Consider the following 26,689-nt stretch of genomic DNA (forward strand, 5'->3'; position numbering starts at 1 on the left):
AATTAAACATTTGTCTTTTGTGCACAAACTAAAAGGATATATGTTGATAGAGATAGATAGACAGCAGCCGACATTTGGGAATCTGATTTTCAAAGCCAGCCTACAGTCTTCCACAAGCGCCCACATCCCCACCATCCCCCCTTTGCCCTTTGCTTTGCTTTGCTTTATCTCTTACCCTTCTACAAGATCATCATCGTGTGAAAGGTTGCATGGCTTTAGAACCCCATTTAAACTACTCACATCTCTCTCTCTCTCTCTCTCTCTCTCTCTCTCTCTCTCTCAATATAAAATGGCTAAAATCCATGCTAGGAACGTGGTTTGAAATGATAAATGACTGAAAGGGTTCGAGCTTGAATCAGGCTTACATATTTTATCAGGAAGCATATGTGATTTGTCATTGGATTGGAGAAATGGAAGAGTTTGGAATCTCTTTATGCAAAATGATCAAATGCTCCCTCCTTCAATAAGGTTGATCCGGGCATTGTTCGATCTCTCTTAGGCATGAATATTGTGCGGGACGGTTGGTAAAGGCCACAAAAAGTAATTCTTTCGGCAAAAGACCTTAAAGCCCTCTAGCTCTCCTCTTGGTGATCTCTCTCTCTCTCTCTCTCTCTCTCTCTCTCTCTCTCTAAATGTAATTGGTTATGGACAACTCATTTGATGTTGTGCTTGTGGTGTAAAAGCCATAAATCAAATTTAAAGAAAGGATAACAAACATAAAAAAGGCCCTGTTTTTGCTGTAATCATGACTAGAAGTTCACTTCTCAACCACAGAAACCTTGCACTAATTGAGAAGACATTATTGCTACCACTTTAGCAGCCTTGCACTGTTATACATAGACCTAATTCTAGCTAGCTTAATTTCATGACCTAATCCTAGAAGAACTTAGAATATGGTCAATAAAAACGCGGTGCAAACATATGAAGCTCCTAGCTCTGAGGATCTAGAGCCCTTTCATCTAAAGCCAAAGTTTGAACATCTCCTCTCTCGTTTGTCTTGTTTTACATAAGAGTTTAACTAGTATTCATTTTTCTAGCTAAAACATGTGGTAAAAATACTTATTTAGTTCTCAATATGCGACATGTATAAATCAGTGGTAAACAAATGTAGTACAAGTACTTTTGTTGCGTTGGTAGTATATAAGCATTCTAATTAAACTAGTAATTAGCATCCATCTTCTTAAATCTTGCTTTCCAAAGCATAATTTTTGTGTGACTATATTTACACAGCGTTTTTTTTTTTCCACTCTAATCATGTGTAATGTTTGTATGAGAGAGAGAGAGAGAGAGATAGACCAGTCAAAGATTTTGTATCGTAATCATTAAAGATGTTAGCATGTCTTTACCCAGATGAAAATGATATTTTAAGGAAAGGAACTAAAGGTTCACTATAGAGAACAAAAATGGATAAAGAAAAAGCAGTTTGGATGGCAGGAAAAATAAAAGAAAAAGAAGACTGTGACAGTGTGCCAGGTAGATTTGTTCAGCAAATGATCATGGGTCCCTCATCAAGTCATCAACTACTGTTGAATGATAAAAGTGTTCTTTTCCCTTTGCGATAAAAAATAAAAGAGATCAGAATTATCTGATGGCCCCCATCTTCTACATGGGTAAGGTCCATCACACTCATCCCTGTTATGTAAAAATTCATCCAAATATATTTATGTGTTGTCTTGTGATGAAGTATTCTGCTGCTATAAACACTTTTTCTTCTTCTGAGATACTTATATCTTTAATTCTGGACAGCAGGGAATTACGAAAATATTAAAATTCTCCTTTAGCAGATTCTATTATTTGATGCTGTGACTCGTGTATATGTATGAACAGAACTGAAGTTGGGGTCCATTTGTTTTTGAAGTATTAATAGTTTAGGAAGCGATTATTGGTGCCTTAATCATACCATTTGAATGTCGTGTTCATGTTTCCACTGGTTTTTTTTTTTTTTTTTGGTGGCTAAAATATTGTATTAATTCATTACAAACCCCACCTTCGTGGAAAAAGTAGATCATCATCAATCGTATGTTATACTAAAAGTACCTATACATGCATTGTTCATAGCTTTAGTTTCAAGGAAGATTCTACGTAGAGTAGAATAAGTAAATGTACTGTAAAATATACAGAGGACCAGAAGGGTGCTTAAACCATATACCTGCTAGCTTTGTTTCTTGACTGAATCTAGATATCATCAATTGGTAAGATAACATTGCCCTATAAATATATACTTTTAAACAATCCAACAAATCTTATTATAGTAGGTAATATAATGACATAAAGCATAAAAAGCTTATCCTATTATAGTAGGTAAGTACTAATAATAGCTTTAAATTGGAAGCTTCCCCCTTTTATTTTTGTTGTTGGATCCCTCTTGCTATCCTTTGATCAGCTGAACCAAATATAGGAAAATAGTTCGAACATAAAGACAGCCTACGTTTATGATCTCAAGAGACCTCATCTAAGACCTAATCCAATCTCCCAAATGTTCAGAATGTAGACCTATCTATACCTTGTTCGCCTTCAAATGGTATGCCAAGAATATTAACGATGAGATTGCAAAATACCCTAACGGTGCATTTGGATTAGGGAAATAAATTTGGGATTTTGACATAAACCAATTTCCGTGTTTTGATTAAAAAAATGACGAAATTATAAAATTCTTTCTAAATAGTGATCATTTCTAAAAGGTTATCAAATTTCAAAATGATAAACGTTAAATTTCGTGTTTAAATCCAATAGCCAACAAAATAAATTACAAATTCTAGAACATTAATTTCTATCATTTTAAATTCCATCGTTTATGAATTTCATAATACTTTAAAATTTCCGGTTCAAACACACTGTAAAAGGCAATCACAAATGATAACCTTGCTAAATAAAGTATTCAATAGTACAATACATCAAATATTGTATGTATAAATGTCGATAATAGAGCAATGTATAAAATAGGATTTCGGATTGCAAGATTGATTAAAATAGTAGGAGTTTAGGGCATAGTATTGCGTGTTGTAGGGTATGGACGGTCGAGTGGCCCACACAGCCTTTTGAGAGGCCCTCTGTTTTTTGTTAGTTTGTGTTGTGAGCAGACAAAAGCAGGGAAGCTTCTTATCCTTCCCTCTGGGTTTTCACACAAAACCTTACACATAGAATCTCTTTAAAAGCCAAAGATCCAAACATCACCATCCCAATATTCCCTCTATTTTCAACCCCATTTCCAATCTTATTTACAATACACACCACTCTCTCTTTTTATCAATCATGGCAACACAAGGATAAGTAATACATTGTAAATCTAAGGGTAAATGCTTTATAGGTTTGATGCCAACAGTGGCCTATATAGTCCATTGTCGTACAAGCCAGTTTAGTTCAAGGTCCAGTGTTTTGCTCTCTCTCTCTCTCTCTCTCTCTCTCTCTCTCATTCTTTCTTTGCTTAGCTTCATCTTTCTCACTCTCAGAGAGTGCAATGGCACCCATGAGCCTTCCTCCTGGATTCAGATTTCACCCAACAGATGAAGAACTTGTTGCTTACTATCTAGATAGAAAAATCAATGGCCGCACCATTGAGCTAGAAATAATCCCAGAAGTCGACCTCTACAAATGTGAACCCTGGGATTTGCCAGGTAAGTAATTTTTGGTTTAGTGCATCATCTAAATAATTCTATAGTGATATTAATCATGGTCATAAACTTGTAAATCAATACCTAACATGTTTTATATTCTCTAACTATGCATAGTGTTCTGACATATATATTTGATTTGTTTGTTTCAGATAAGTCATTTTTGCCGAGCAAAGACATGGAGTGGTACTTCTACAGCCCAAGGGATAGGAAGTACCCAAACGGGTCAAGAACGAATCGGGCAACTCGAGCTGGGTACTGGAAAGCCACCGGAAAAGACCGGGCGGTGAACAGTCAACAGCGTCCTGTTGGGATGAAGAAGACATTGGTGTATTATAGAGGCAGAGCCCCTCATGGGATTAGAACCAACTGGGTTATGCATGAGTACCGGCTGGTTGACTCTGTGTGTGGCAATGCATCATCATCTCTAAAGGTATAAGCTTGTAATACTTGTCGTTGATCATCGATTTTACTATGCATCTAATTCCCTCCTCTTCCCTTTTTCTTCCTTTCCTTGAAAATTGGTAAATAAATATGAAGTTATGGAGTTAAAATCTTATGAAAACCTATTAATATATGGGCTAGCTGCTTGAATTCACCGACGTGGGATCTAAGCGACGGAGGAGAGAGAGAGAGAGAGAGAGAGAGTCTTTAGGGTTTGATGAAATTTCCAAGAGAAAAAAAAAATTAGGGTTCGGGAAGAAAGATAAAAATACAATTAACGACATATATCTACACTTAAATTAATTAAGATGCATATGCATATGATGTAGGAAACTTCCCCAAGATTCATTTAAATTAGTCAATAGTTGTAAGCTAGCAACACATATGACTGTATATGAGTTACAGTTTACACCATCTTTTGTACAAAATATATATGTCTATGGACTCAAATAAAGCAAATAATCTCATCAGTCTTTGTTCTTTTTCTTCCTTTAACATTTTTTTTGTCCTTTTAAAGGAAATGGCTTATCAACATGATGATTAAAGACTCTTAGGCCTACACTTTAGGTGTACTTGCTAATATCTTTTTCTAGTCTTTAGCATCATCATATATATATATATATATATATATATATATTTCTGTTCTTTTTCCCCTCTTCTTTCTCGTCGACTTGCTTTTCAATTACAGTCTTTGTAATTTGTGTGTTTCTTACATATGCATGCATATGTAATTTTAACATGCCATGTTAACAAAATTTGAATTTTCTAAACCACAGGACTCTTACGCATTGTGCCGCGTTTTCAAGAAAACAATACAAATGCCCAAGAACAACAAAGAAGAGAAGCCGATTGGGATTGATAATGCAGAGAATGATTCAGTTTGGGTCTCCAATAATGAACAGTTATTAGGGGAAGACAATAGTGGGATTAATGAGACAGCTTCAAGAGGGATTGAGACTGATCAAGATGAGAATTATTCCAATCATGATTATCCCAAATTTCTTTCTGACACTTCTTCTTCAGATCTCACTCAAGGGACACCAACTGAAAATGGCATAGCAGATGATTTTCAAGCTCCATTTGCCTCTGATGAAGCAAACAGTTCTGCTGATCTCTACTCTTTTGGTGTTCGCTGCTCCTCAAATCTAATTGATCAGGTTTGTACAAGTATTGCATATACGGTTTGAAAAAATTTAGTTTTCTTAGCACAGTACATTTATACTAGGCCCTACGTTAGACACTCATAGGAATTATTAGTACATTGATTGCTTTAATTAGGAACTGGTATTCTATGTACTTTCTTATCGAACAGTCTAATATATTATGTTATTAAATCATTAATTTAGAACATACAATTAAATAAAAGCCTATATGATTAACGATTCAGATTAACTATTTGACGACATTGGTAAGAAAACATTGCCCTTATATAGCAAAATACTATGCTTTTTTTAAGTCTTTCCAAAACCAAAATCTTCATGATTTGATTGCCTCTTTTGCCAAGGCAACATTTTTGGGCAATATTCTACTTTTGTATATAGCTAGCTGCTTTAAGGCTTCATGTTCACACCACATAGAATTTTGAGATGAAGCTGGTCTTACGTAAATAATTTGATGCATCATGGACACATTTAAACACGCGCAAACAATTCCATGATTGGTTGGAAGTGGCCCACAAAACAAGGCCTTGGAGCTTTCTTTTGATCTTAAAGTAACAAAAGTTATAAGTAATGAGTTACATATAGCTTTTGCTAAAGCTTCGTTCAAAAATCTTTTGTGGTAGACTGACTCAAATGAGCTTTCTTCATCATCTTCTATAACTTCTTTTGACTGACTTAAACATCTTTCTTCCCCATTTTCCTCAGAGTGTTCCTCTCAAAACTTCTAGCTCTATCCCCAATGACTTTAAATCTCCCTAACAATTTGAACCATTCTCTTTTCTTCTTCTTCTTCTTTTCTTTTTTTTTTTTTTTTTTTCCGAAAACAAAAACAATCGGTTCAATAATTTATACCGAAAAATGAGCAATGAAAGAATATACATTTTCCAATAATTTCTCATATTCAATCTTCAATCATTTGAGTCTAAACAAGTATCCCTTTTTCTTGTTTTCCTGTTTTCTAAGTATCATGCACATGAATATCTTGTTCTTGTACTGTTTCATGCACCAAAATATAGAAAGAGTCATGTAAGCTTATTTGAATTTTGCCTCACATATAATTTGCATCTTGATTATCTTGGTTTATGATTGTGATCAATATTAATTCGTTGTATCCATCTGCCAATTTATGCAGGAAACATATATACCACACAATGAAAGCTTATTGAATAACTATCAATTTCCTTACCCACCCTTAGAACTTGAAGACTTCCCGCAGATCAATTTAGCTGCAGAGGCAAATGCATCGAAGCCTGAAATCATCGACGACTACATGTCGTACGACAAATTCAAGGATTACATGAATGGAACATTTGAAGAAATCTTCTCTTTATGTTCCTCTCAAGACAACTCTGCTGCCCTCCCCATGCAAGAATTATAAGTACTACCCTGACGTACACTCACATATTTTCATATACTAGAATTCATTCACACACAAAGGTAGAATTTAGAATTGTGTTTGGCTAAATTTATTACTAATAACCAGAAGTGGTGGATTATATGTTGACAGCAGTGAGATGATCATGATAAGGCGCTATCTATATATAATGTACCACACAAGAGAATGAGGAGTCAAAGCAAACATTTATATATATTTTTTCTTTTATAATGTTCCTTGTAATTTTGATTCCCCCCTTTTTGCATGTTGGTGTTGATTCATTTTAAGTCAATTTTGGGAAGGGAAATGGATACGCTGATTATATTGTAACACTGTTATTATTATTATTATTATTTTTTTTAAAAATTTATTGTGGCAGTGTCCATGGGCTACAGACGCAATGTACTTACATGTCTTGACTAGGCCCAGCATATGGGATGAGTTTTTGTGTTGGCAAAGCTTAATTTGGCTTTGATTACGATTAACAATCTCATAAGCACGAGAATAGGAGGCCCAACCCAAGTGATATTAATTTGGCCCTAGAAACTGAAATAGTAACCTACAATTTGTTTTGTCCCTAACTTTTTGTCTTTTCTTTTTGCTTTTTTGATGAGGCAACCTAACTATAGGATCTTTCAAAAAATATATTAAAAACTAAAGTCACATCATTGTAGTTTAGAGGTTTTGATTTGAGTGTTCTATATATACAGTGTTTTTTTAAAGTATGATTTGCGGGGAATTCGCTAATATACGATGATTTCATTTCCGGGAGAGTGTAATAGTGAATGTAGTAGTACCATAATTTCTTATGGTGCAAAAGAGGATTTTACAATGTTGTTTGATTAATTTGAGGGTTCATGAAATCAATTGCCAAGGGTGCCACCACTCACTCAGCACTACTCACTAACTACACGGGAATTGGACTGAATTGTTGGAAAAGAGGCATTCTCCAATGACAGTAAAAAGGGGAAGGTCTCTTTATGGAAGGGCACCTTTAGTCTTTTTAAAAACATCAATACATAAATAGTCAAGCTCTATTTGATTACCTTTCTCTTTTTTGATAAAATTATTCCAAAACAGTCAAGCTATGTATGATTTCCAAAAAGAACCAAGCTAAAGTAAGAAAAATTATTTAACTGAGTTCTATATGCACACACAGAAAGTCTAATAGTTCCATGCAAAATCAGCCATAGAGTTCAGATCATGAGATGTTACTCCTGTAGACATAAGTGTAGACTCCAAAAAGCTAAAGTCAAAGCTAGTGCTCTCCATCAATGAAGCATCCATGTCCTGATCAATAGCCTTGAACATTTCCATCTCCAAGAGCTTTTCCTTTTCTTGCTGCAGTACTTCTTCTGATCCCTTCGATTGCTCTCCCTCTAATAATATTCTTGGGGCTTCAATGGGCTGAGCACTAGCATAGAGGCAATTACTATTATCCAAGAGCCCAAACACTGATAGGTTCATTGAGGAAGATGATGATGAAGAGGAAATGTTGAGTGTGCTTTCTGCAGATGGTTCATGGAAAGTAGGATCCTTAGCACTAGTCCAAGCAGCATTAGGGTTTTGATCATCATGATATTGATAAGTGGGTGGTGTGGCCATGGTTTGGACCATTGGAGGTTGTTGAGCATTGTACAATGTTACTATAGGTGATGATGATGAGTTTAATTCTGCTGAACAATTTTTCTTCTGTGAATTCACAGTAGTGAAATTTACTGAAATGGGTTTCTGTTGGTCATGGGGTTGTGATCTGATGCTGCCTCCAATCTTATTAGATGATCTCTGATGAGAAGAGATCAAGTTATGGGTTTTTGGGTCCAAACCTTGTGACATGAGCTTTTTCTTAATGCATGAATTCCAGAAATTCTTCACCTCATTGTCTGTCCTTCCAGGGAGGTGCTTGGCTATCTGAGCCCATCTGCCACATTAACCAAAATTAACCAAATTAACCAAAATTTCCATGAAATCTAGCTTTTCCCAACATCTCACATCACAGGAAATTCCTTACCTGTTGCCTAAAATTCTGTGAACATCAATGATAATCTGTTCTTCCTCAGGAGTAAAGGAGCCCCTTTTCAGTTCTGGTCTCAAATAGTTTATCCACCTCAATCTGCAACTCTTGCCACATCTCTGCAAGCCTACCAGGACATAAAACTATTTAATCAAATACACAAACGCTTACGTTAACATTCAAATGCTTATATCGTCAGACTGTGAATCTCAGCTACACGTTGCTAGACAGTCTGATGATAAAACATTTTCCTTGAACCCCGGCCTTTCTTTCTCACTCAATGCCACAGAAACAAATAATTAAGAGATCTTGTATACCTGCATGTTTTGGGACAGAACTCCAACTGCCATGGCCGCGGGTGGTGATGTGTTTGATGAGCTTCTCATCTTCTTCAGGTGACCATAGACCTCTCTTGACCTTCTGTTTGCCACAGCAGCGATGGCCCATCTTACCCCTGCAACCCACTCTTCCTCAAGAGTTCTCAGCTCCAGATTCGTATATTATATACACGGCCCCTTCACGCACAAGTTTAAGTATGCATATTTTAATATTCATATAAAATTGTTTATAATCAGACAAGACATACAATATTCATTTCCTATTTTCAATCCGAAATGGAGAGAGTCAATTAATTGATTAATTAATTAGTGTGTGAGTGAGATTACTGTGTGACATACGCATGACAAAGGGCCAACTGGTAACACATTTATATTTTATAATAACATAATCATTGCACCAATATATATAAGATATTCGTAAATTATATCAGTAACAAATAGCATTGCATAAACTAATCATACATAAAAATAATGCTACTCTTACTACATTTGTATGTCACATTCTCATACAACCTTATGTGGCTGATGAAATGGACAGTCATATCAATTAAAACGTGTCAATAAATCATAAAAAAAATGTTAAATTAATTTTAATTGATGTGGCTTTACATCTCATCTGCCATATAAGGTAATATAGAAATGTGGTATACAAATATAATAAGAGTATAATATTATTCCATGCATAAAACACCTACAATGATGATTTTGTTCTATGGTCAAGGTCAACCATTTTGTAGTTAAACTAATTCAATCTTTTCTCTTCCATACACATTAATTTGCCAGATAGCTAGCTAATGTAAGATAGTTATAATTCTAAAATGTGGAGCACATGAGGCCATTGGACTTCACACGAGGGCAAACCTTGCTCCGATACCATGAGGTTCCTCATAGGAGGAGTAATCCAACTCCTTATAAGTACAAATTTATTAATTTTCTAATATGAAACATTTCTTCACATCCTCACAAATTTAAATCAAATATGACGTAAAAGTAGTTATAGCTATTCTACTGAAGATGATCCTAAACATGAATTTGATTTTATAATAATATGTTTTTCCAAAATTAGAGGAAACCCACAAGTACAATAACCATTTGGGTAACATCAAGGGAAACATGAACCCACTTGTGTTTTTTTAAATTGGGATATATCTATCGATAGCCTCCTATTCCATGTGTATCTACCTGAGTATACCTGAAAGACAACAAGAATCCAATAGAGATCCTGTCTGTTTTGTCACAAAAGCTAATACCCCAATTAAGAAATGTGCTGGAAATAGTAACTTGGGGTGCACTCATGAGAGGGTAAGGACCACAAAGGTTTAATTGAGTGCTTTGTTTCTGGTAAGCCATCGATGGCTTCTTACCACTTTCAATTACAAAACTCATTACAGTTCATTGCACCAATTAGAGATGGAGGATGCACAAACAAAACATGTGCTTTGAGAAGCAACCTCCTCGTCCTTAATCATTTTGCTTTGCTAAAATGTAAACAAAAAGCCTCCACTAAATACATCTACGTTTGCATGGTGAAAACGTGCAAGTCATAATATTCAAACACAACAAAGATTTAGATCAGTTATTCGATTTCTAATAAATATTTTACATAGTAAGAAATTTGTAGCTCAAGTGATTAAGAACAGTTACCACAACACATTGTTAACAAAGGAAGCTTTGACATGATGATTAAGAAGAAAGAATTTAGAACTTGAGCTAAGAGAGAATTGAGAGAGAAATCTTTGAGAATTTTCTGAGTGCTATTTCTTAATGATCAACTTCCTTCATACCCGAGATCCTGTATTCAAATCCACTCTCCTCTAATATTATTTCTATTAAAAAAAAATAGATATTTTATGAGACCGTAAAATATCTAATACAGGACCATATTTGTCCTCTCGGAAAAGCTTTCTTAATCAAATTCATTCTCAACCCATAATTTAGTTTTGGAATGATCTCGACTTCTCTTTTTTCAAGCTGGACATGCTTTTCCCTTATCATCTTAATTCATTAGCTATGTACCTTCTTATATCTTTTCTTTCCCTTACGAAACCTCATCTTTGTTTTAGTTTCTTGTTTTCTCTAGTTACTTTTTGAAGTGGTCTAAGGGATGCGTGCTAGTCACGTGCATCCGTTGTAGACATCTTGGTGATGATTTATTTATATATTTTTCTTTCCTAGCTGCAGAATCATTGTTATGTTAATGAAAAAAATCCAGTGTTTTGTTGGATAACGCTTTCTCTCTATCTATTTCTCTGCGCTTTCTCTCAAGGAAAACAGTACTTAGTCAAAGTTCAACTTAATTTCCCTTTGTTCTGTCTTTATATATATGCTGTAACATCGAGGAAAATTCATATCTTTTGATACAAGTGATATTGAGGAGGGGGTAATTGAATCTATGACATCGGGTGCAAGAGTAAATGCTCTTAACCAGTTAAGTTACAAGTTACTGGAGAAAAATTTATATTTAAATAATATTTTGAATACTTCTGCACATGACTTGTGTGTGCGTAATATATATTTAGGACTCATGACCAATTCAATCCATTGAAGTTAACGAAATCACTCAATACTTGCAAGTTATGCATTTGAAGTATTGTGTTTGATTTTTCCCTCCTCCAGTAATCACTTTGAACCACCCCAGTGCACATTGTTGAAAATACAACAATTTAGTGCTAATTTTAAGGATTCATCACACTAAAAGAAAATTAGCTCATTCCATCCTTACAAGAATTGGTCCACTGCACTCGAATAACTCCTTGCATAAAACCACTCAGCCACGAACACATAATAGACAAATGAAAAAGATTATAACTCAGTCGTGTGAAAATTTCTGATTTCACCCTACATGTGTCTAATAAAAACTCAATATTCTGTAAATTAAAATCAGTATATCACTCTCTTGGTAGATCAATGTTAATGAAAGATACGAATATGCATCTCTTTTTTCCCATAATTTCCTTTTGAGAAATTAACCATGGATGGATTATCGCTTCACACGTATTCATTACTCCTTGTCATTTACTTTTGTCTCTAGCTAACCTAATTGTTCACGTTTTGTCTCCATGCCGTCTGCATGTATAGTATCTATGAAGTATTTATTTTTCTTTTTTTGTCGAAAGTTGAAATTTAATAAATAAAGAAAGGAACCTCACTCAAAACAGGGAGAGCACTGAATTACAAAACAAGAAACCCAGTAAGGAAGTACAAGAGAACAACTAATCTGTGACATCACATGAACAAGAACACCAAAATTGTCCCACATAATGATACCAACAGATAAATAAAAGTTAAAAATATAACAAAAATTGAAATAAAACAGCAAAATGCCCAATTGAACAACAAACAACGGATAAACTTGTCGGCCACAAATCCACCACCATAACCCCAATACCACTCAAATCCGTCAAAAACCATAACCCCATAACCCCGAAACCATGAAAATAGGAAGGAGGTGGTGCAAGTATAGACTATACATGATTTCACGTTTTGTCGCTATGCCTTTGCATGTACAGTATTTGAGCAGCATTTTTAGACTAAACTTGCTTTTCCCAAAAGCCTCCCCAAAGAAGAGAACAATTTACACCAACATGGTGGAAGATTACCTTAATTTTGTAGACCAATGATTTTATGTTTGAAACTTTTTATTATCTTAGAAGTGTGTGTGAGAAAATTCCTCTCTTCTTCCCTAACTTTGAAAAAAAAAAACAGAGGGTAAAAAAGGAGAAGAGAACAATTCATCCAAAGGCGACAATATTCCCAATAATCATGATTAATGTCCCATCACAAGTTATTACACCAGTCCATGTCAGTTTGACATTTATGATTTTCTGAAGTATTATAGTGAATGACTAATCATTAACAACGCGCTTTTGCGGATGTTATGAGTCTTATGACCCACTAATTAGTATCTCACCTTTTAATTATGTTCTCCCATATTCTATTATGGAACTGTAATTAATATAATTCCGCTGATAAACAGATCTCCAGAAATTTAGCCGTTGCAGTGCCTCCACGGCATAGCTGATGAGCTGAGTTATCGTTAAAAACTAATTATGCGATTATTGTAAATGACACCAACTAGCTATTAGTCTAACGATATTTCTCTTCTTTCAATATATTGGAAGAGGAAGACTCAAGTTCAAATCCGTCCTTCCTTCCGTGTTAGTTCGTAGACAAATTATTGTGAGAGGCAGTCTAAAGCAGGACAAACAACTCTTAATTCTTCTAATGTTATTTATATTATCATCACTACTTTCGTCACTCATACGGTAGATTTAGTCAATGCCAAACTTTGATGTTTCTTGTAGTTCCATACATGTTTGTGTTTCCAGTTATATCTAATCACTTGTCTTGCTAATTAATCCTTGTCTTAAGGACGTCAGTGGATAGCGAGGACCAATAGCAAATCATATGTTTGCTAGTCTGACTGCAAAGCTCTCTCTTACATAATTTAGAACTAAAATAAAATTATATTTTTTTATTTCTGGATTTTACTCGATCGATCGTGTTAAAAGATGCACAGCAATGGAGTGCTCAGCATTGTTTATTGATAATGACATGATTGGGTTAGAGGTTGTCGCCTGGGATTAAGCTTGAGCAAGACGCTTTTGGTCTGATGAGGAATATTTATCTTTCTATCACTTTCTATAAAGCATTTGCCCATATGGTTGTATATAATGACTTAATTTGTAGAGCAAAACTTTGATTTGAAATAAAAAAAACAATGACTTGTATGTATGCCTCATTTTGTAGAAAATACTACCCACCTCATACATTTCTTGCAGCGAGTCATATTGTCATATACCACATTAGCACGATGACGTGGTATATCTGGTTACCTCTAGATTCTTCTTCATTTCATGAGATAGAAAGTTTAAATCTTACGCATTCCTTGAACACAAATTAGTATGATGACGTGATATGATGTCTTATATGATGGTAAAAGAAAAATTCAAAATCTGCGCATCAGATAACATAAGAAAAATTCAAAAGTCATCAGCATATGCATTGACGTTCATGGTCAAGTGTTCATACGAGTCAAGAGTCCATGATGGTCAGAATCTTAGGTACAGCTGATCAGATTCATTACAAGACAAAGTCATCAACATATCCAACTCCAACTCCCAAGTTTATGGGCAACGCCGTTTCTAATCAGCTAGCCCCAAATTCATCATCTATAAGTCTATATAATCCAATTCTTAGGGTTACGTGATCAATTGATTTTATCTCTCCAATACGCTACTTCTCTCTAATTAGCATATTAATTAGCACAGTTAATTTCCCATAACCCGAGCAAGATGTCACTTCACTGATTTAAAAATCTTCACTTTGGCTTCTGATTCAATTCCTTCCTTAATGTAAAATATGTATTAGTTAGAACAGTTTGTGTCCCTACATTAAAAATCTTGTAAAACAAGAAAACGCAAAGGCAATCAAAGTCTAAATTTCAGGTTGGCAAAAGCTCTAGCTAATGCAAAGGTAAAAAAATAAATAATGCAATGTGGATTTTTGACCCGAGTTGGAGAAAACGGTGTCGATGAAGTGCAAGAGTGAATAATCAAGCATACAATTTAAACCAATTAATATTCTATTGACGACTGTGTCCAATAATGACTGACCTATTTGACAAAATCTGATGGACAATTGCAAGGTTGCAAGTCTTTGCTCTACATATACATTTGTCTGTCTCTGTCGTTCTAGAATCATGTGAAGTTGCCAAGACGTATAATTTGGAGATGCTCTACCAATTCTTGGCAAGGCTACCAACTTAATCACTGTAGCTAGGGTCCGCAATAGGATATATGAAATGGAGAAAAAGTGTTTGGAGTTGAAATTAATTAAGCTAGCTCAATTATGGTCGGGAATGTGATAATTTAGGGTTTAGGGTATTATTTATGAGGGATTGAAGGTCATCAGAAGATGTATGATTCATACAAACTAGCTCTTAGCTTAGTAGCATTTCTCTTTTCAATATTAGAAGATGTTACAAGGTCGAATTCCCGTCTTCACTTAATAAAGAAAAAAAAAGAAGAAGAAGATGTGTATGATTCATAATTGGTGGTAGATCTAGTAGGAAAATTATGTCTAAGGTTAGAGTTTTATAGGATGGGATGTGATAGGCCCAAATCTCAGAATAGAACTAAGTGAATATATGGTGCAGCCCCAAGCAGGTTGAGCTCAATCCAATGTAAGTAAGCAATAATCAGAGCAGAGGACTAAAACTATTGGGCTGAGTTTTGGGTTATCCATCAAATCCAAAACTCACAGAAGAGTTAGTATTGTTTGGCCCTTGGCCTCCACTTGACAAAATACATTTATGGTAAATTACAATGAGTAAATCATCAAATAAGTATACAACTTTTATGTATATTTTTCAAAATCGATAAAATTTCCTCCCACCGAAAAATAATAATAATAATAATGGAAATTCTAAAAATCCCAATAGATTTGAATTTACAAAAAATGATAAATAAAAATATAACTTCTTTTTCATTTAAGGCAATAGATGCGTAGTCTTTGGAATAGGGATACACTAGTGTTGATAATTTTTATTTATTTATGGCTTAATTATGTATATGCCCCATGTGCTTTCAAACTTGTTTCTAATTATCACATGTGTTTGCAAACGACTCAAAGTACCCCCAAACCTTTTAAAGGTTATTTGTTCAGCTTTTTGACGTTATTCGAATGTTGGGCCCCACTTCCTTTTTTCTTCTTTTTCTCGCCCTCTCCCCATTCGAGAACATCAGCCCTCCCTTTGTTACTATTCATCCGACCAGTTTTGCACCTCCATCTCCTCCTCCGCCACCCTAAGCGACGGCATGGGTATCAAAAGAACCAAAGATGTTGTCCTCTAACACCTCACATCTCACCCATCGCCAACCGCCGTCTGGATCGCGGAAAAAGTAAGAAATTGCAGTTTTTACCCAAAATCTCCAACGCTCATTTGAGCGATTCCGAGCACCATTTGCTTCGATCTAAGTATGATTTTTCAACCTCTCGAGTTATTCTTGCTGCTAGTTGTGTTGGTTAGGAGAAATTTTGAGTTTTGGAGGGTAAATAAGCGATGAACAATAACAAAGGAGGGGTCTGTTCTCGAATTGGGGGTGGGGGAGGAGGAGACAAAGAAGAAGAAAAAGGAAGTGGGGCTCAACGTCAGAAAGAAACGTCAAAAATTGACAGTAACCTGAGACTATTTTTAAAAAGTTGGGGTACTTTGAGTCATTTGCAAACAAATGTAGAATCGGCATAAATTAAAACACAGATGTACATAATTAAGCCTTTATTTATTTATCAATTTCAACTTATTGCAAACACAAAATTTGTGCAAATCTAAATTTTTATAAACTTTTTTTTTTTTTTTTTGCATGAATTGGGGGAAAACCCCCCAAACAACACAACTACACAGAAAAATGCTTAATATCTTGATTATCACGAGAATAATTTAAAAAGAAACTTATTTTCATATGCCGTAACTCTTATTTAACTTATACTTGTACAATTTTCTAAAGAAAAAAAAAAACCTTGTGTGCTTGTACAATTCACACATTGCAAAATTCTTATAACCAAAGGTGAAGTATGACACAATCTTTCCCATTTAAATTTCTAAAACCTAAATTTATAATGTAACAAAAATTATAAAATAATAATTTAAAGAGTAAACCAAAAAAAAAGAAAAAAAAAGAGAGGCCTCCGGGGTGAAATGCTCGGCAGCGGCCAGTCCCAGTTCAGCCTGTCTGCAACGCAGAAAGACCCTTAAACCCCAAAAATCTCAATATCCTAAAAGAAGTTTAAACGTAAAAATGAGAGGCGGAACCGCCATTGGAATAGGAAGGAAGCTCACGAACCCACCATCAAGCCTCTCCATTTCCAAACAAACCCTAATCCCCTTCTCCACTTCCTCCAACAGTGGCGGTGGCCGAGGTAGAGGTCGCGGCGGTCCATTTCCCCCGACTCCCGCCCGATTCGACTTCACTCCCCCACCTCGCGTCCCTGGTCAACCAGACTCCGACGACCCCAAACCTGACCCACCCCCGTCCGCGCCCGGACTTGGCCATGGCCGCGGCAAACCCTTACCTACCTTCTCTTCCTTCGTCTCTGCCATCAAACCCAATTCAGGAACTGGTCGTGGCCAGCCGAATCAAGTGCAATCCATCCCCGAATCACGTGATTCGGTGGCCCCTGATGCCGGACCCAGCAAACCCAGTAAACCCATTAAACCCATTTTCTTCGTAAGGGGAGATGGGTCCGACCCGACGTTGCCCGGTAGCGGGCGGGGAAAACCCATGAATTTTACCCGCCCGGAGGTTCAAGTTAAGGAGGAGAACCGGCATATTCAGGCCCGATCCGAACCGGATCCGGACCAGCCTAGAACCAGGCCCAGAGGTCCGAAGTTGACCCGGGAAGAGGCGGTGAAGCAAGCGCTGGGAATATTGGCACAGGATGGTGCTGAGGGAGATGATGTTGGTGGTGGTGGTGGCAGAGGCAGAGGCAGAGGGAGAGGGATGAGAGGCAGAGGAAGAGGCCGAGGCAGAGGAAGAGGAAATTTTAGAATGAGTGAGAGAGGGGATGGGAGAAGGGGTAAGGATTCGGATGATAGCTATGCTTCAGGGCTCTATCTTGGGGACAATGCTGATGGGGAGAAGCTGGCTAAGAAGCTTGGCCCTGAGATTATGAATAAATTGGTCGAATCGTTTGAGGAGATGAGTAGTGAAGTGCTGCCTTCGCCTCTGGATGACGCGTATGTGGATGCCATGCATACCAATTTTATGGTAAGGAATGCTTCAATGCTATGTCTTTTTTGGTTGCTAAGGAAGTGTAGGAAAGGAGTAGTATGTTTCAGATTGTGAATCTTATGTTGTCTGCTTGTTAGAGATTGTTGTAGTTAACTGAGCCTAGTACTGCATTTAGCTTTGTGCGAAGATTCATGTTGTCTGCTTGACAATTTTCGACAATTTTAGTTTTTTGACGCTGTGGTGATTGTTCACTATTGTTATTTGGATTGCAGATAGAGTGTGAACCAGAGTATCTGATGGGAGAGTTTAATAAAAACCCGGATATTGATGAGAAGCCACCTATTTCTCTCAGGGATGCTCTTGAGAAGATGAAGCCTTTCTTGATGGCATATGAGAATATTCAAAGTCAAGAGGAGTGGGAGGTATATTTTGTTTTCGAGTGTTAATTTTTTTCTGCTGATTTTGCTATTGTGCAGTTCAATCCTGCATCTTTATCTTAATTCACGCTATAATAGGAGTTTGGGTTCTGCTTGTCCTTTTTCTTCGTTGCAAAGTCATTGGACTTTGGTAGCAGTTGAATTTGATGTTAGGAATTTAGGTTTGTTGGAAGCAGGAAACCTTTTCAAGATGATCAAAAGCTGTATCTTATTTTGTTTCTGCTTGATTGCTGTCATATTCACTTCTCTTTGATAATGCACATGTGCCATCTAGGTTGTTTATTTATTGGTTATCTAGACTTTATCAGATAAGAATCTGGTAAAATGAAATTATTGTCAAACCTTTATGTTTTGTACCTAATTTGTTTTAGAAGGTCTTCAACTCATATCAGGGAGCTCTAATTGACAGAAGTTGGAAGTGGCAAATATTTTAGACTTCAACTATAAAAGGAAATGTGGGGGGTTTGATTCTTATATGCACCTGATCTGCTAGTTCTCTAAGTTGACATTTTATTTTTTGGCATATTGATGTCTTATTACCTACAACAAAGAGAAAAATTGAGGAATGTGTGTTTGCAAGAGAGTAGACTTATTGAGAGTGATAGCCAGGAAGGGTGAAGGGGCAATCAGCTCTCTGGTTCCAGTTTTCAACAGTTGGTTTATGTACTCGGCTACCACTTTTGGTGACCTTTTCTAATGATTTTAGTTTTTTGTTGTTAGAAAAAGAAAACTGTCTTTGTTTTATGGAAAAAACCAGATATAGAAATCGATATGGGCAACTGTTATTCATTCTTAAAAAGAGAGAGTGGGAGAGAGGTAAAGGAGAAGGAAAAGGACTGCAAGAAGGTGCTCCCGTCTAGAAGGCTTATTTAATTGTCTTTTTAAAGGTTGTCAAATGCATCGTTTGTTCCATTTTCCAAATAAAGTAAACAACGAAAACAAATACGGAAATTTAACATATCAGCTTTTTAATCTTTTAACCTTCGCCACTACTGGGCTTACTTTGTATCTCATTTAAGGGTCTTGGACTGGTTATGGGAGTAATTTGACGTAGGGTAGACCTACCATGAGTTTGTAGGCTACTAAAGGTTATGGGAGTAATTTGATGTAGGGGAGACGTACTAAAGGTTAATTTTTAAAACTTCATTATTAATGCACTGATTATGTTTGATTCTTGGGAATTGGTATGATGGACCTTAAACTTTGAGCATGCTCATAATAAATAAAAGTACAGTTCTTGTAAATGGGGTGACTCATTTGTTTCTGTTATTCTATGACCTCTTTGATATCATCAGGAAGTCGTGAACGAGACTATGGAAAGAGTTCCATTGTTGAAAGAAATTGTTGATCATTACAGTGGGCCAGATAGGGTAACTGCAAAGAAACAACAAGAAGAGTTAGAAAGAGTTGCAAAAACTCTTCCTGCAAAGGTACCTGATTCTGTAAAGCGGTTCACTGATCGTGCAGTGCTTTCTCTCCAGGTGCGTGTTTGTCCTTGTGCATTCTAAGCCCTCATGTTGTCTATCCAATTTTATGCATGAAAAACAACATAGCAATTTTTAATTTTCTTTGCCTTTGGTTGTTCTTTTGTCATATTATATTTTGGATGATTTACTCTTGGAGCCTCATGTTCCGGGAGTTCCATTTATGCTGCTTGAAATTGTTTCACTGCATTGTTGAGGGACAATATTAGTCAGTTTGGCATGTTCATACAAAGAAGGGTTTCTTTTTCTCAAGAGCATGGCACCAACATGTCAGTACATTTTACTGTTTAGGATGAGCTGTAGCGAAATCATCTGTGCAGTATAATGTCAAGTTGTGTACAATAGTTGTTTTACTATTCCTTTGAGCGTACATGGGATGGGTATAATAAGTTGTTGAAAATTAATTTTACTTTATAGTTTAACTTGTATTTATTTCTTTCGTATTAAAATTTATGTGAAGAAACACTACATAAGTATTTTGTTCATCACACTCTCTTGATTTGCAGAGCAACCCTGGGTGGGGATTTGACAGGAAGTGCCAGTTCATGGATAAGCTTGTGGCGAAGGTTTCCCAACACTACAGCTAAACTCAGGAAGCTTAGTTTTTAATGGTTAATGCTGAAAATGGTCATTGCCTAAAGCTCTAATGCTGAAGTTAATTATGCTTTGATTTCTTGAGTTCAATTTTTTTATTCCTCAGAATTTTGTGCTTGTAGTTCTTGTTCTAAGCTTTTTTAGTTGCCATTAGCAAAAGAAAATGTCAAGCTGTCTTAAAATTCTATCTGCAAAAGTGACAGAAGAGTTGCATAATTTGTCTGTAATAATTTGCTCTTTATGCAGCATAGCACTTTTTGTGAAGCGCTTGTCAGGGCGTTCGATTGAATGCTGATAGTATATGCTCAATGAGCTGATTACGTGATTTGTTGCTTGCTTATAAGAAAGGTTGTTCCTTTTACACACTCTTGGCATATTGTTTATCATGTGCATTACATGTTCACTGAGGAATTGTTGCATTGGCATCCAGTGAGAAGAGCTACAATCCAATCCCGGTAAAACTAGTTTTAGATTTGGTGAAGTTAACAGCATAAGCATTTAAAGTTTTTGGCTTTAGATGGTCTTTTGATCAGTTTCTGGCTGTGTAGCTAATCTAAACTGGAAATCATTGAAATGAAACTCGGAGAACGACAATTTTAAGGAGCAAGATTTGCTCTTCATTGTTTGTTTTCTTATTCCGTGTAGCTAACGTTGCCCAAGGTTCAAATGCCCTTGAGCCCAAAAACAGAAGGAAAAAACAAAAAAAGAACAGGAATCGTTGCAGGTGATCCTCATCTGCTTTTGTTCTTCTTTTGGGTAATTGAAGATACACTCTTCTTCTACCCAATTCATTTCGATGTTGTCATAAGTCTTTGAATCTTCTAAAATATTGATGACTGTGTCATGCGATGATGCATGCTGCTCATTCTTCGTTTATTTTGTGCCTTAAACGCAGTAGATCTTTTGTGTCAAATGCTGATTGTATTCCACCACTTCTTTTTTTTTTTTTTATACAAGCGTCATTTTATTTTAATCTAGTCTAAACTACGAAGAGGGGATTCGAACTTGAGTGCATAATAGGGTACATATACGCTCTAACCAACTTCACTAAGCACGTGTCTGCAGTTGGATCCCACAGCTTTATCAACCATGTCAGGCTCTACAACATCATTTTGTCGATATGATCATATTATGAATCTTTATTATCGTTATCATGTTGAGAGAGTTGTGAGTGTATGACCACCAAAAAGCTCCAAAGGCCTGGGTCCATGCTTTTCTAATCAACAGCTGCACTGCACTCCACAAAGCCTGCTATGATATCTTCAACATATATAAACAATTTTATCTGGAAAAAGAAAAAGAAAAACCCTTTTTCTGTGAGTTTCTGGGGTCTTCAAAGCTTATCGATAAAATTTGAACAGCTTTTTTGGTCCACGTGATGGCCACAAAAAAATACAGACAAATATTATAGTAGAGTTGTTTTTCAACTTGAATTGATTCTTACAAACGTACACTTTGATTTCATTTTGACATGAAGAAATAGAAATAGCAGATGGTATTGAAGGGTGATGATCAAACTTTTTTTTTTGTAAAGGAGATGTATGACAAATTTTGATATTTTACAAAGACAATTCCAATCCAACTCTCAACTAGCTATGTTCACCATTTAAAAACGCAACTTTAGATAAGTTAAGCAAAGGTAGCCCTACAAGACAAAGGTAGTTAAAATCAATCTAGACACGACCAACCGCGTTACAAGCAGCTGTGTCTTTGTACTCTTGTTCATCCATCGTATCACAAATCCCACAACCTCTTGTCTCTGGCAAACATAAAGCAAACAACCCACAAACCCCAACCACAACCCCAAACACTCCATACGACAAAAACCCGCCATTGGCTCTCCCAGCAGCCGCCAGCATCGGACTAAACACACCACCCAACACCACCGCTTGCCTCACCATCGACAGAGCCGAGTTTCTCACGCACGTGGGAAATAGCTCAATCATAAATATAAGCAAGACATTGAAAGCTGAGCAGGCGCTGAAAAAAGACACAAGCTCGAACCCAATTTGTAATCTTGTCCATATTGGATTCATCCCTTTCAGCACAGACATAATGCTGCAAATCCCACAAAGGCTGGTGAAAACAAGGAGTGAGGTTTTCCTGTTCATTTGGTCGATGAAGAAGAATGCGATTAATGAAGCTGGTAGTTCAGACAAGGCATTGAATGTGACACTCAGGTAGAGATTGAAGTTCAAGCTTCCCAAGGCTAAGGGCATGCCATAATACACCATTCCCGTGCCAAACCCCATTGCCATAACGGCGGACAATCTCCGAAAAGCCCATCTTCTCTCTACCAGAACGCTGATCGACGAGCAGAGATCAACGTTCCATGTTTCTTGCTCGAAGGACAAGCTCGAAATAAAGCTCGAGGTAAATGGTGTTTTAGTAGTAGCACTATCAATGGGTGCAATGCATTTTAGGGTTGCAATTGCGTCGTCTTTGCGACCTCTAACAAAGAGCCATCTTGGTGACTCACGAACCAAGAAATGAACCATAATAGAATACAATAATGTGGGAATAGAAGTCCAAATATAGAGGCTTCTCCATGAATGAGCTCTTTGACTATATGCTGTTGCGGGTAGGGATAGAAACCCTAGGGTGAAGCAGAAGAATCCGATAACACCAACTTGGCCGCGCCACCGCCTCCCAACAAGCTCCGTTGATAAGACAAGAGCAGAGGTGCCAATGGTGGCGCGGCCAAATCCGGTGATGAATCGGAGGGCGGAATAGATCCATATGTTGGTAGAAAAGGCGGTGAGGAAGGTGGACAAAGACATCATGAGACATGAGAGGAACAGCATGTTTTTGCGTCCCAATGACGTGTCAGCAAGTGTGGCCAAGGCCAGTCCGCCAATTAAACAGCCCATAAAAAACGCGGAGGCGGGCAGGCCAGTCACGAGGGATGACGAGCACTCAAGGGCCCATTCAGAGACGGTGGAGGTGTATTTCGGCCTGTCCCAGGCCCATAAGTTTTGGGGAAGTTGGCAAATGTTGGAGGCTGAATTGCATGAGCTGTGGCGGTCAGTGAGTTGGGTGCAGTGCCATGTTGGCTCCGCGTCTGTGAAGACGGTGATGAAGGTTTGTTGGGCATCAAAGAACCATGAAAATGATACAAGGGTAGCTTGGAGGAATTGGGCCCACCCGAAATCTCCGATGCACCGTTCAATCATGGAGTCGAGGGAGGGAAGGTGTGTGTGCAGTACCGGAGGTTCTGAGTCGGCCAAGTTGAGTTCGGAGAGAAGAGGTGTTGAATAAGCCATTTGGTCCAGAGCTAAAAGCAAACGCGTTTGAGTTATGAATGAGTGAAATAATATAATGAATGCTTTTATAGGGCTTTTGGTGTTTGAGAAAATTATTGGTGCTTTTGTATAAGAATTTCAGTAAAAGCAACTTATGTATATAAATTAGTGTATACACATCAACAATCTACGAACATAATTAAACGTGTTTCACATGGCATCTGCTCACATCTCTTAACTTTTCTTACAATGGGCTGCTCTTTCAATTTGGTATATGGGGGACCAACTTTTACTATGTTTTAGGGAATATCCTAATTTTTTGTTTCCAAATACATATTCTTTTTCATTTATATTGTTTAAATTTCATCAAGGCAGTAATTACAAGACAATTGACAAGCATGCAGTATCACAAAGGTGGTTTTATACAAGGACTTGTCATAGAGTTTTATTGGTTCGGAAGACTACTTGACATTTCTAAACTGAATTAATTAACATAAAAGATTAGGCTTCATACAATTTTTTTAGATAAAAAAACGATAGATTACATTTATATTTCAGGCACAAACACCGTCAGCAACAAAATTAACTTCATTGATTAAGAAAAGAAAGAGAGCACACATTTTAGCTTTGTTCCTTGAAAAAATTAAATAAACAAATATCACTTGGAAGTCTGAGTTTGGATATTGAATGGCGAACATTGCAATTGGGTGGTAAGTATTGATAAATCTTTCCTCATGCTTTAATGTGACCCACACGTTTACATATCAATCGCAAGTGACAAGTACTCTAATTTAAATTAGAGAATTGAAAACATTCACGTAATTGGATGTTTGAGGCATCAATCTTATCACTACAGAACATAGTTTAATCAAGACTTAAAAAATCATATAAACAAACCACTGAAGCAAACAAAAAATGGCGGTAGTTGGGTTAATATTAAATGTCATTGAGCTTCTTAACATTGATCGACGCATTAAGCGACAAGAGAGGTCAGGTTAAGAACTTCTTAACCGGAATAAAATTAATGGTTTTGAGCTTTTGGTTTTTATTATCTTATTTTTTTAGAGAGCTTTTGGTTTTCCATGATTAACAACTCGAAAATTGCTTTCCAGCCCACAAGATATATATGGTTTAGTTTTGCTTGATTTTCCAACAAGTGCACTTTAATAATGTTAGAAAGTGGAAGATGACAAAGCTTCTCATCAGGTATCACCATCTATTAGTATATTGTTTCAAGCATGCATGAATCGACCATCCTCCAACTTGGATAAAAAAGAAGCCTTTTAGATATTCTAAAATAAAACCCCTTTTGCCCTTTTTGGGTCTGAAATCTTCCTATTATGGCAGGCAGGCACATTAATGATTGAAAATATTTTCACTCAACACTTTAACTTAAGGTGTATTTTTATTATCATTCTCAATACTTGACACGTGTTCATTGGTATAACCATAGTTAACTCATTACTTTGTATTTCTAGAGCCATGGCTGTGTCAATGGACATATGTGTTGAGAAGGATGGTACGGGCACACTTTGACTAAAGAGGTGAGCAAAAATGCTCTCTTGACGATTAACATCTTGTGCATTTTAATTAGATTAATAAAAGGGTGGTTGAGGGACTAGAAATTCCATAGCAGAAATAAAATTGCCAAATACGTTAAAGAAAGAGGCGCATGTTGTCGCTTTTACTTGGCAGTGAACTCTGTTAGAAAATTTAATAATTTTACGTTCTTTGGAGGAATACAAAATAAGAAACTTGTATTTAGCCACAATTTTGTTGGGAACCGGGTTTTGCCTTGCACAAGTTTTGAATGACAAGTTGCTTCGGGTGCTTGATGAATGTGGGTGTGTTTTATGAATAGATCGATGCATCATATCTATTTCAATGAAAGGTTATACGTATTTAATTGCCTGTGATAAGCTATGACTCATGGCAGTTATCTTATCTAAACAGTTGTGGTCAGGAAATAGTTAGCCCTGAATTTGAAGAATGAATTCGTTTATTTATTTTGGTGGTGCTTAGGGTCAGTTTAGCATTGTTGTGTTATTGAAATAATCACTGTCGAATTTGTTTTAAGAGAAATCAGCTGTGAAAGAAATCAGTTTGGTGTTTGGTAAACTTTTTGTTAAAAGTGACGATGATACAATAAATTTTTGTGTAAAAGTGTTGTGAGCTATGTACAATAACTTAAAAAGGGCAGCAAGTGTTATTTTAAATTGCAATACCTAAAAACTAAATGTTATCAAACCAATTAGAAAACTCAATGATTGGAATTTACAACCCAAAATCTTCAGTGCCCTCTTCTTGCATGTTCATTAATAATTCGCACCATTTAACTCAATGGCCAACAACCAATTGCCATTAAAAGAGTCTAGATTGTTGTGGTTTTCCATTATCAAATAGCATAGGGAAAGAAGGCAATTCAAACACGCATACACTCACAACCACCATAGTTCTTCTTCCATTCACTTTGAACCTCCCTCCAGATGCGTTATGTGGCATCCTTGTTCTTTTTATTTATTTATTTATTTATTAATTACTAGCTTTTCATTGAAGCCCAGAAAAAGAGTAAACAAAATACACCAGGAATCCACAAAAAACAGGGGGATACAATCTTGAGAATACAACGTAACAAGTAAATGAGAAACAACTTAAACTTTAGATCACTCTGCTGGACTGAATATCCATAATTATGGAATTGAACTGATGACTGGAAACAATCTGGAGATTTGAAGGACTGTCAGAATTTGTTCTTTGTTGAGAACTAGTAGCGCAACCAAGGTCAACAAGAAACAAAAGGAACTCAACTAGAAACAGCGAAGAAAAGATTTTACCATATGAGGCAGGAGCATAATGCATGGGCAAGTGCGGCAGAGTGATATTGAGTAAAACCTTGTTTGAGAATACAACCTAGAAATTTAGAGAGAAGGAGAAGAGTGAAAAAAAAAAGAAAAAAAATCTTAGATCTGGTTGTAGGAATCCTGAATCAAATTAGAGAAGAAAGGTGTGTAAGATAAGAGAGAAAGGAGAGGGGGAGGGGGAAGAAGAAGAAGAAGAAGAAGTGGCTAGTAATCACCAGAGAAAAGGAAAGAGCCACTGAGGAATACACTGGCAAAAGTGAAGAGGACAGTAGATGTAAAAGATTTTAGATTGTCGGATCAGTAGTCTTACTAGCAACAACGATATTGTTCCCAACTTAATTACCTACAAAACCCAATAGGTGTGATGTTTTACCACAAAAAGACTTGGTGATATTAG

At 36.5% G+C, this 26,689-nt stretch overlaps 3 protein-coding genes, 1 long non-coding RNA gene and 1 pseudogene across 5 annotated transcripts; 2 read left to right on the plus strand and 3 right to left on the minus strand.

The window, feature by feature from the left end:
• Positions 1-3,368: 3,368 nt before the first annotated feature.
• Positions 3,369-6,948, plus strand: LOC103325579 (NAC domain-containing protein 53). The gene is made up of 4 exons (XM_008227767.2): positions 3,369-3,614; positions 3,764-4,044; positions 4,832-5,212; positions 6,348-6,948. Exons 1-4 carry the CDS (start codon positions 3,458-3,460, stop codon positions 6,591-6,593), a joined length of 1,065 nt encoding a protein of 354 aa, XP_008225989.1. The 5' UTR covers positions 3,369-3,457; the 3' UTR covers positions 6,594-6,948.
• A 658-nt stretch (positions 6,949-7,606) lies between these two features.
• On the minus strand, positions 7,607-9,079 carry LOC103325636 (uncharacterized). Its single transcript, XM_008227821.2, has 3 exons — positions 8,922-9,079; positions 8,602-8,731; positions 7,607-8,511 (listed from the first exon to the last, which is right to left on the minus strand). Exons 1-3 carry the CDS (start codon positions 9,049-9,051, stop codon positions 7,755-7,757), a joined length of 1,017 nt encoding a protein of 338 aa, XP_008226043.2. The 5' UTR covers positions 9,052-9,079; the 3' UTR covers positions 7,607-7,754.
• A 7,485-nt stretch (positions 9,080-16,564) lies between these two features.
• On the plus strand, positions 16,565-20,550 carry LOC103325580 (hydroxyproline-rich glycoprotein family protein). The gene is made up of 4 exons (XM_008227769.3): positions 16,565-17,710; positions 17,947-18,096; positions 19,407-19,592; positions 20,102-20,550. The coding sequence occupies exons 1-4, from the start codon at positions 16,742-16,744 to the stop codon at positions 20,180-20,182; spliced, it is 1,386 nt and encodes a 461-aa protein (XP_008225991.2). The 5' UTR covers positions 16,565-16,741; the 3' UTR covers positions 20,183-20,550.
• A 1,111-nt stretch (positions 20,551-21,661) lies between these two features.
• LOC103325581 (organic cation/carnitine transporter 3 pseudogene) lies at positions 21,662-23,536 on the minus strand (annotated as a pseudogene). Its single transcript, XR_016125157.1, has one exon. The product of XR_016125157.1 is annotated as an organic cation/carnitine transporter 3 pseudogene (transcript).
• Positions 23,537-25,895: 2,359 nt separating this feature from the next.
• Positions 25,896-26,516, minus strand: LOC148918648 (uncharacterized). Its single transcript, XR_016125387.1, has 2 exons — positions 26,266-26,516; positions 25,896-26,152 (listed from the first exon to the last, which is right to left on the minus strand). It is a non-coding gene; the product is annotated as an uncharacterized LOC148918648 (long non-coding RNA).
• Between the last annotated feature and the right edge of the window lie 173 nt (positions 26,517-26,689).

The sequence above is a fragment of the Prunus mume genome, linkage group LG3 (genome assembly GCF_029339155.1).
Source record: "Prunus mume cultivar Tortuosa linkage group LG3, ASM2933915v1, whole genome shotgun sequence".
Classification (NCBI taxonomy): domain Eukaryota; kingdom Viridiplantae; phylum Streptophyta; class Magnoliopsida; order Rosales; family Rosaceae; genus Prunus; species Prunus mume.

What these genes read in the sequence shown, in the direction of transcription:
- LOC103325579 (XM_008227767.2), top strand. Translation starts at nt 3,458, where the DNA reads ATGGCACCCATGAGCCTTCCTCCTGGATTCAGATTTCACCCAACAGAT. An exon ending in TGAACCCTGGGATTTGCCAG is followed by an intron (nt 3,615 to 3,763) that starts GTAAGTAATTTT and finishes TGTTTGTTTCAG; the next exon opens with ATAAGTCATTTTTGCCGAGC. An exon ending in ATGCATCATCATCTCTAAAG is followed by an intron (nt 4,045 to 4,831) that starts GTATAAGCTTGT and finishes TCTAAACCACAG; the next exon opens with GACTCTTACGCATTGTGCCG.
- LOC103325636 (XM_008227821.2), bottom strand. Translation starts at nt 9,051, where the DNA reads ATGGGCCATCGCTGCTGTGGCAAACAGAAGGTCAAGAGAGGTCTATGG. An exon ending in TTCTGTCCCAAAACATGCAG is followed by an intron (nt 8,732 to 8,921) that starts GTATACAAGATC and finishes ATGTCCTGGTAG; the next exon opens with GCTTGCAGAGATGTGGCAAG. An exon ending in CACAGAATTTTAGGCAACAG is followed by an intron (nt 8,512 to 8,601) that starts GTAAGGAATTTC and finishes TTAATGTGGCAG; the next exon opens with ATGGGCTCAGATAGCCAAGC.
- LOC103325580 (XM_008227769.3), top strand. Translation starts at nt 16,742, where the DNA reads ATGAGAGGCGGAACCGCCATTGGAATAGGAAGGAAGCTCACGAACCCA. An exon ending in AAAGTCAAGAGGAGTGGGAG is followed by an intron (nt 18,097 to 19,406) that starts GTATATTTTGTT and finishes TGATATCATCAG; the next exon opens with GAAGTCGTGAACGAGACTAT. An exon ending in GTGCAGTGCTTTCTCTCCAG is followed by an intron (nt 19,593 to 20,101) that starts GTGCGTGTTTGT and finishes CTTGATTTGCAG; the next exon opens with AGCAACCCTGGGTGGGGATT.